Below are 10879 nucleotides of genomic sequence, written 5' to 3'. Positions count from 1 at the left end.
TTACCGTCCTTGTGGAGGGTGTCAATGACTCGGCAGTCGTCCCCATGATTGTGTAGCCCACTAAACCAGACTGAAACACTATTTAAAGGCTCAGGAAACCTTTGCAGGTGTTTTCAGTTAATTATCTGATTAGAGTGTGACAACGTGGGACCACAATATTGAACCATTCACAATATTCTAATTCTGTGAGATACTGAATTTGGGGTTTTCATGAGCTGTAAGCCATGATCTTCAAAATTAAAACAAATAAAGGCTTGAAATATTTCACTTTGTGTGTAATGAATCTATAATCTATAAGAGTTTCGCTTTTTAAAATTGAATTACTGAAATAAATGAACTTTTCCACAATATTCAAATTTATTGAGCTGCACCTGTATATAGTACTGTTACATTTGTGTACTGTTAAACAGAGATCCTAACAGAGAATATATACATATGATGGGGAGGAGACTGTACATTAGGAGGGGGTGGGTGGGCGGGAGAAAAAATATATACGGTGGGGAGCCTAATTTTAATTGTGATGCTAAATTTTTAAAGTTCTTCATAAGCAACACACACTATTGAGTTCTTGTGAGATTTGATTTAGCTGAAGTCCTGCTTCTTGTACTTTTATCTTCTTCATTTTAGGTTTAAACAACAGGAAATCCTTAATATGAGTGATGATAAACCGTTCCTATGTACTGCTCCTGGATGCGGTCAGGTATGCAACCTCCTACGATCCACTTTTTCTCCTTATTTTTCTATTTTTCTCCCGTCCCAATTTCGTGATTCCAATTCTCCCCTCCCCTGTCTTGAACGTTGCTAGACTATGCCTCCCACTGGTCGGCTGTAGTGAGGATAGAAGCCTTGCATCACGTGTCCCCTCCGGTACACGAGGAGGCAGCCTGTCGCATCTTTTCACCAGACAGCTCAAACTCTCAGTGGCGAGGAGTAACGCGTGGGAGGCTCACGCTGCCCCCGATACTTCCTGTTTCTGCTGTACAGGCGTCACCCAACCGACCTGTAGGAGTCGCTGTCCACAACGTCCAATCCCCACCCATCGACTTCCACCCTCTAACACTGCCAATTGTGTTAGTATGACGACCGGTAGCAACGCCGAGAGCTGGGCTCGATTCCAGCATATCCTGTGTTAGTGGCGAGCGCCTTGCCCACTGCGCCACTCAGCCGCCGAGGAGCTGCATGTTTTACCATCAACATCAATCATCGTTACAACTTACAACAAGTTGATATTAGTGCTGCCCCAGATGAAATTCACTTTGTTCAGTGATCATTCAATGACACAACTGTAAAATGCAAAAGCACCTCTTGTTGTGATTACAGTGTAACTAAGGCAGTAGGCAAGTATACATTGAATCATAGGCAACAACAGTAGTGTTCACAGTTTGTACAGTATGGGTAACAGAGCCTAGACGAGTAAAGTCGATGGGGTTCAGAGTTCATACGGTAAGGGGGGGGGGGGGGGGCTGTCACCATGGTACAGAGTTCATACGGTAAGGGGGGGGGGGCTGTCACCATGGTACAGAGTTCAGAGAGATGACAGCTGAGGGACAGAAGCTGTTCCTGAAGTCAAGTCAATTGTTCCTTTATTAATCCTCTTGGGGAAATTCATGTGTAGCAGAATATAGGTTGTAGCAGAACGTCTTAGACGGTTAGAGTAGGTAATAATAATAATGGAGCATACTAGGGGTGGGAATCACCAGAGGCCTCACGATACGATACTATCACGATACTTGAGTCACGATACGATAGTATTGCGATACTAAATATATTGCGATATGCTGAGTATTGCGATATTAATATTGCGATTTATTACCTTTTTTCAACTGCAAAGTAAAACTTTGTCAACATGTTTTATCTAATAAAATAAAGTTCAGTCTGTTCATCTCACTTCAATCATTTTTATTGCAGAACATGGTATTTTCTCAAGCAGACAGATGTCAACACTGTAATCTGTGTTGCATGTACCTGACAAACTGAACTGTTTGTATTACAGTCATATTCCAACTTAACACTTTGGGTGCCGGCCAAAAATCCGGAAAATGACTGTGGGTTGCCAGGATTCCTGGACGATTCTAGCATATCTCATGATCTTAGCGGAGCTATTTCTATATTTTATATTATAACTATGGGGAAATGGTTGGGCTCATTTGAAGACGACAAGTTGATGTACACAATGCAAAAAACCGTTTGTTTCTGCATGTCTTCGTTCGTTCACAATTACAAGTTAAAAAACGTCAACAAAAGATAAAAGTGGAGGTAAATTATTTAGAACAGAAGTTACAGGCACTTTTATGAAAGGTGTGCCGGCGGGGTGATAATAGGTACTGAACGTGTTATAAAGCAATTTAGACTGGGATGGATGGATGGATGGTTTGATTGATTGATTGTTTGACAGATTGTTTTATTGGTTTGATTGATAGAATGTTTTATTGTTTTGTTGATAGTTTGATTCATAGATTGATTTGTTTGATTGATTGATTACTTTGTTGGTCATTTGATTGATAGAATGTTTGATTGTTTTGTTGATAGTTTGCTTGATAGAATGTTTGATTGTTTTGTTGATAGTTTGCTTGATAGAATGTTTGATTGTTTTGTTGATAGTTTGATTCATAGATTGATTTGTTTGATTGATTGATTACTTTGTTGGTCATTTGATTGATAGAATGTTTGATTGTTTTGTTGATAGTTTGATTCATAGATTGATTGGTTTGATTGATTGATTACTTTGTTGGTCATTTGATTGATAGAATGTTTGATTGTTTTGTTGGTAATTTGCTTGATAGAATGTTTTATTGTTTTGTTGATAGTTTGATTCATAGATTGATTGGTTTGATTGATTGATTACTTTGTTGGTCATTTGATTGATAGAATGTTTGATTGTTTTGTTGATAGTTTGATTCATAGATTGATTTGTTTGATTGATTGATTACTTTGTTGGTCATTTGATTGATAGAATGTTTGATTGTTTTGTTGATAGTTTGCTTGATAGAATGTTTGATTGTTTTGTTGATAGTTTGATTCATAGATTGATTGGTTTGATTGATTGATTACTTTGTTGGTCATTTGATTGATAGAATGTTTGATTGTTTTGTTGATAGTTTGATTCATAGATTGATTGGTTTGATTGATTGATTACTTTGTTGGTCATTTGATTGATAGAATGTTTGATTGTTTTGTTGATAGTTTGATTCATAGATTGATTGGTTTGATTGATTGATTACTTTGTTGGTCATTTGATTGATAGAATGTTTGATTGTTTTGTTGATAGTTTGATTCATAGATTGATTTGTTTGATTGATTGATTACTTTGTTGGTCATTTGATTGATAGAATGTTTGATTGTTTTGTTGGTAATTTGCTTGATAGAATGTTTTATTGTTTTGTTGATAGTTTGATTCATAGATTGATTGGTTTGATTGATTGATTACTTTGTTGGTCATTTGATTGATAGAATGTTTGATTGTTTTGTTGATAGTTTGATTCATAGATTGATTTGTTTGATTGATTGATTACTTTGTTGGTCATTTGCTTGATAGAATGTTTGATTGTTTTGTTGATAGTTTGATTCATAGATTGATTTGTTTGATTGATTGATTACTTTGTTGGTCATTTGATTGATATGCCTGGCGCTAATGAACAAGTAAGTTTTATAACTACTGGTGTAGGTCCAGACAACATTATTATAAAATACAGAATACTTTACAATGCAAAAAACTTGAAACTTTGATGCCATGAACATTTTTATTGTAAAATATGTTCAATAAACTGGGTGACAAGTCATCAGTACCAACCATTGTTGCTGTGCATTATATGCTGGTAACATTCACAGTATAGGATTATGGTAATTTACCAAGACAATACCTTATAAAAAGTGAACACTGGAGGATAATCAACCATTGTTTCAGTGCATTTAGGAGTTTGTTGGTAACATTCACAGTATAGGATTATGGTAATTTACCAATACAATACCTTATAAAAAGTGAACACTGGAGGATAATCAACCATTGTTTCAGTGCATTTAGGAGTTTGTTGGTAACATTCACAGTATAGGATTATGGTAATTTACCAAGACAATACCTTATAAAAAGTGAACACTGTGATGATAACCAACCATTGTTTCAGTGCATTTAGGAGTTTGTTGGTAACATTTACAGTATAGGATTATGGTAATTTACCAAGACAATACCTTATAAAAAGTGAACACTGGAGGATAATCAACCATTGTTTCAGTGCATTTAGGAGTTTGTTGGTAACATTCACAGTATAGGATTATGGTAATTTACCAAGACAATACCTTATAAAAAGTGAACACTGGAGGATAATCAACCATTGTTTCAGTGCATTTAGGAGTTTGTTGGTAACATTCACAGTATAGGATTATGGTAATTTACCAATACAATACCTTATAAAAAGTGAACACTGGAGGATAATCAACCATTGTTTCAGTGCATTTAGGAGTTTGTTGGTAACATTCACAGTATAGGATTATGGTAATTTACCAAGACAATACCTTATAAAAAGTGAACACTGGCTGATGATAACCAACCATTGTGTCAGTGCATTTAGGAGTTTGTTGGTAACATTCACAGTATATGATTATGGTAATTTACCAAGACAATACCTTATAAAAAGTGAACACTGGAGGATAATCAACCATTGTTTCAGTGCATTTAGGAGTTTGTTGGTAACATTCACAGTATAGGATTATGGTAATTTACCAAGACAATACCTTATAAAAAGTGAACACTGGAGGATAATCAACCATTGTTTCAGTGCATTTAGGAGTTTGTTGGTAACATTCACAGTATAGGATTATGGTAATTTACCAAGACAATACCTTATAAAAAGTGAACACTGGAGGATAATCAACCATTGTTTCAGTGCATTTAGGAGTTTGTTGGTAACATTCACAGTATAGGATTATGGTAATTTACCAATACAATACTTTATAAAAAGTGAACACTGGAGGATAATCAACCATTGTTTCAGTGCATTTAGGAGTTTGTTGGTAACATTCACAGTATAGGATTATGGTAATTTACCAAGACAATACCTTATAAAAAGTGAACACTGGCTGATGATAACCAACCATTGTGTCAGTGCATTTAGGAGTTTGTTGGTAACATTCACAGTATAGGATTATGGTAATTTACAAAGACAATACCTTATAAAAAGTGAACACTGGAGGATAACCAACCATTGTTTCAGTGCATTTAGAAGTTTGCTGGTAACATTCACGTCACATGAACTACAGGGCATATCTTACTTGGTCTCTCGCATCGATGACTGCATTGTCCATTGATAAATGGATGAAGCGCCAGATGATCTGTGGACCAAAAAATATCCAATACATGCTTCCAAAGTATATAAATAATAGGCCAATGGACTGCATTAGAAAAGTGTGGTATGTTACCTACAGTATATACTTTTTTAAACTGGGTGACTGTCAGCAACCATTGGTTCTGTGCAAACGGTAAAAATGAGGGGGGAAAAAGATAAATAAAAAAAAACGATATACACACACAATGCAAATTATGAATGGAGTCGATACAGCTAGATCGCTAACATAACGTCTCATCTGCAAGTGGTCCAAACATGCCTATGCAATATCGACAACCGTGGCCCAAATACATGTGTTCAACGCATTTGTCTTGTACAGAAAACAGTGCAACTACCCATACACTATACTATACTATACTATACTACAATATACTATACTATACTATACTACACTATACTATACTACACTCAGCTAGCTATACTATGTACCGGTACACATGGTTCTGTCTGTATCACACAATGATGGATTATTTAGAAGTAATCTGTACTTCTGTGTGCCAGATTATTTAGAAGTAGTCTGTACTTCTGTATGACAACTAATAAAGAAACTATTTAGAGAAATCCCTCTTTGTGTGGTACAGAGCGAAGCATTTGTCACGATGCAGGGGGACTTTGCACGATGTGCAAAAATATCTGGTCTCACTCCTGATGCCACGCCTACTGCAGACACGACATTTCCTACACGGTAGCTTTTTCTTCGGGGTGGCTTTGTATGCAACCATTACATGCTTCACAAAGCCACCCACTAATCTGCTCTGCGGGTCCCCCAGTGGGGCCCTAGGGTCGACACGCCCCACCTGCTCAGCCCCTGCCTCCTCCTCATCCCCACCCCCTGCCTCCTCCCCTGCCTCCTCCCCTGCCTCCTCCCCTGCCTCCGCCTCCGCCTCCATCTCCGCTGTCACCCCAGGAATCTTCTTCTCCTTACCGTCTGTGTAGGTCCGCGCCACAGCCCTGGTGAACCGGAAGAGGTTGGAGTAATGCCCTTGTGGGTGCTTTTTTTTGTACAAGACAAACGCGTTGAAGATACATATTTGGATCAGATACATCACAAACTTTTTGGTCCACTTTCCAGTCTTACGTGTAACCGGATAGTACGATATATTCTGATCCAGCTGATCGACGCCGTTCATGAATTTATTGTACTCCAGGATTGATGATGGCTTGAGCATCTCCACCCTCAGCGCTTTGCCCTTCTTCTGCTTCTTCCACACCATCGCCTTTTCCATGGTGTCCTCGTGGAAGCTGCTGATGGTCTTCACGATTCTCTTATCGCGCCATGCCACGATCAGGACCTCCTTGTTGTTGACCGCAATGCGCTCCCCCACACCGATGTCACGTTTGGTAATGTTCTTGATGATGGCTGGCTCGCCCCGGTGCTTCCTGAGGGTACCACAGACGTCGGTCCTCAACTGTCGGAGCCTGGCGGACATACGTACCGAGTTGTAGAAGTTGTCCATGAAGAGCGTATAGCCGGCCCCAGACAGACGTCCAAGCAGACCGACGACCGTGTCCCCCAGGAGCGAGCCTTCCCGACAATATGGCTTAAATGAAAAGCAATATCCTGTGCGTGATTCGCACAGGAAGTAGGACTTGATGCCATAGCGGGTGGGCTTGTTGGGGTTGTAGACCCGGAAGGTCAGGCGGCCTCGCCATGCCATCACCCCCTCGTCAATGGCGAGCTCGCGTTCAGGCTGGTACAGCTCCTTGCACCTCGCGTTTACATGGTCGACTACAGGGCGTACTTTGCACAATTTGTCTCTAACCTCCAGGGAAGTATTGTCCGCAAAGTGGAGGAATCGCCAGATCAATTGGAACCTGTTGCGTGGCATGGTATCAGAGTAGTACGGTGTGTACATCATGTCGTCAGTGGTCCACATCTGGTCCACGCGAGGCTTCCGCAGGACACTGCTAAGGAAATGGAGTCCGAGGAACTTCTTCAGCTCCTTCAATGTGAGGGGCTTCCAAAGCAGTGCCCTGCTACTGGTTAGCGTGGGGTCCAGCCGGGCAATGGACTGCTCAGCGTAGAGGTTGGACTGGGCAACAATAGAGTTCAGAAAAGCATCTGTCAGGAACAGATCCATCCATTTCGCAGGCCGGTAAGATCTGAGTGCCTTGGCGTCCTGGAGCAACCCCGGTTGGGCTGTGAAGGGGATCCTTTGAGGCACCCAGCCCTCATGAGACCAGGCATTCTCCTCTTCCTGGCGGATCGCAGCCCTGCTCTTCGCTCCTCCACGACCTGTCAATTATACAAATATACTATAACACCCCTACTGTAGACATTCATATGCCACGTAGTTACAAACTGTGTGAGTGAATGAGTGAGTGTGTGTGGGGTTCAGATGTCAGAGCTGGACGTGGTGTGGGGGTCAGAGGTCAGAGCTGGAAGTGGTGTGCAGAGTGAGGCCAACTTACCGCTCTTAGATGTGCGTTTCCGCCCTGCAACGGGTTCCGGCATGTCCAGACTAGCATCCAGTTCTAGAATCACATGATGTAATACATTACACTAGGGCAACGCATTGTCATTGTATTTACCACCATCACCACCAGACCAGGCCCTGCAGCAGCCAGTCACCACCAGGCCCAGGCCCTGCAGCAGCCAGTCACCACCAGGCCCAGGCCCTGCAGCAGCCAGTCACCACCAGGCCCAGGCTCTAGCAGCAGCCAGTCACCACCAGGCCCAGGCTCTAGCAGCAGCCAGCTACCACCAGGCCCAGGCTCTAGCAGCAGCCAGTCACCACCATGTACAATTACCTGCAGGAGTAGAATGTGATCCTATGTCGTTGCCAGTCTCAGCATCACTATCTGCAGGGTCTGCGCCAGAATCTGAATTGGATTAAATTCATTCAGTAAGTAAGTCTCACAAAACACAATAGTAATACATTTACACATACATAAATGTAGTTAGTACATACCCAAGCATGTTGGTGTATTGGCCCCGGATTCGGTTTCGGAGTGTTCTGCTGTGTGAACACAAAATAAATCAGCGGCCATCAAAGCATGTACATGTGTGTGTGTTGTAATCAATGGAATTTTACATATGCTACACAACCATGCATTTAAATATAGGCCTCGCCATGTGCCCATGCCATTGTGTATGTGTGTGCTGTAATCAATGGAATTTGCATATAGAGGCCTCACCATGTACTGCGAAGTTCAAAGGTGTTGGAGAGGATGCATGTCTTTTGATCTTGTGTGTGTGTGTGTGTACACACACTGCACACACACACACACACATACACACACACATCAAATGGCATGGGGTGAGGCATCTACACACACACACACACACACACATCCATGTAACTAAATGTAGTGGCCTGTACATGCCTACTATATCCTATATCATTCAACTATCGATTTGAACATGCACAAAACAATATTCACATTGCAACATACCAATTACCACGTCGACCACCACCACCACGTCGTATCATGCCCAGCATGCAACTATTATCACTTACATGATAGCTACACACTTCAAAGAGCCACTTCAAAGGGCGTGCACATGCACACACACACACACGCACACAAGACAACCTAACTGTAGCACATGGTAGCGTGGCCTGTACTACATGCCTACTATATCCTATATCATTCAACTATCGATTTGAACATGCACAAAACAATATTCACATTGCAACATACCAATTACCACGTCGACCACCACCACCACGTCGTATCATGCCCAGCATGCAACTATTATCACTTACATGATAGCTACACACTTCAAAGAGCCACTTCAAAGGGCGTGCACATGCACACACACACACACACACGCACACAAGACAACCTAACTGTAGCACATGGTAGCGTGGCCTGTACTACATGCCTACTATATCCTATATCATTCAACTATCGATTTGAACATGCACAAAACAATATTCACATTGCAACATACCAATTACCACGTCGACCACCACCACCACGTCGTATCATGCCCAGCATGCAACTATTATCACTTACATGATAGCTACACACTTCAAAGAGCCACTTCAAAGGGCGTGCACATGCACACACACACACACGCACACAAGACAACCTAACTGTAGCACATGGTAGCGTGGCCTGTACTACATGCCTACTATATCCTATATCATTCAACTATCGATTTGAACATGCACAAAACAATATTCACATTGCATTAGTAAACATGACGTACCGTTGCCCCGTCGACCACCACCGTGTCCAACTCCCACGTCTGAATCGTGCGATGAATCAGACTCATACCTCCGACCCAAGCCGAGATCATCGTCAGATGATTCCGGAGCTAGAATATAATAAATGCATATCAGCGTTAGGTTTGGCAAACTAACGTTACATAGTCACAGAATAAGCGGTAGGTAAATCATCAAATACACGTTTCACACACACACAATCACATGCATATCGCCGGCGTTGGTTTGTCGAACTAACGTTACATAGTCACAGTATGTAAATCATCAAATACACGTTTCACACACACACACAATCACATGCATATCGCCGTTGGTTTGTCGAACTAACGTTACATAGTCACAGTATGTAAATCATCAAATACACGTTTCACACACACACATATATATATATATATATATAAGACCGTGTAATTACCTGGTGGTTCCCAATCGGCGCTCCCATCAGATTCGTGGGCGGTCGAATCGCTGTCCCCTGACTCGCATGAAGAAGCTATGACCACAGCGGCAGCCTTCCTCTTCCTCGAACTGCGTCGGGTAGAGCCGCTCCCGGTCCCGGGGCGAGACGCGTTACTGGGCCCAGCAACGGTCTCACGGCTCTCTCCGATCGGAGCTACCAAAGACGTTGGTGCTGTTGGTGCTGCTGCTGCTTGAACAACCGCGGGTCCAAACGCCAGCTTCGTCTGAACAAAGCGACCCGCCGCCGGATTGTCCCCTCGCTTTCCTACACTACGTCTCTTCATACTGATCTAATAATCTAAATGAAACTACTAACTGATCAAACTACTATTACTACTACTGAAATATACTACCTAGACTACACACTAATCCCTCGAATAGTACTACTACTTAGCACGACTAAGTACTTTCTAAAGCACAGCTGAAACCTTACAATTAGTCTGATACTACCACTATACTGTATAACACTATAAATATAGACTATAGGCTGATCTCAATTCAAATCTCTCTCTCAATCTCTCTCTCTCTCTCTATCGCTCTATCTATCTCTCTCTCTCTCTCTCCTCCAAAACCTCGTAGATTCTGGGATCGCGCTAACGTTTTATACCTGTGGTTACATTGGCCAGGTATGCTGGCCAATCAAATGCCAGATTCATTGTGGGGTACAATATTCCCCCTATTGTGATAGTGTTAGAAAATAGGGGGACACTGCCACCTAGTGAAATTTGAGAGGAAATGCAGTTTCCGGTTAAAATTTTCTTCCAAAAGCTCCGCGGTGAAGTTCAGACGGGGAAAATCGAAAAAAGATGTAAACAGATCAAAGACGCTGTACAGCGTCCTCGGCACCTTGAGCATGGCCGGGAAAGACGTTGTAAATCGTTTCTAGGCACCCAAAGTGTTAACTGAATG

At 41.8% G+C, this 10879-nt stretch overlaps 1 protein-coding gene across 1 annotated transcript in view; it reads left to right on the top strand.

The window, feature by feature from the left end:
* Positions 1-652: 652 nt before the first annotated feature.
* Positions 653-10879, top strand: part of atf2 (activating transcription factor 2) — a gene marked incomplete at both ends in the record, with an annotated part of 100004 nt that continues 89777 nt past the window's right edge. Inside the window, one exon of the mRNA XM_084315418.1 lies at positions 653-700. Within this exon, the coding sequence (XP_084171544.1) occupies positions 653-700 (48 nt within the window). The remainder of the gene's footprint in view (positions 701-10879) is intronic.

Source organism: Notolepis coatsorum (genome assembly GCF_963971535.1).
Source record: "Notolepis coatsorum genome assembly, chromosome: 5".
NCBI lineage: Eukaryota > Metazoa > Chordata > Actinopteri > Aulopiformes > Paralepididae > Notolepis > Notolepis coatsorum.
This window is presented reverse-complemented; position numbering and strand designations above follow the sequence as displayed.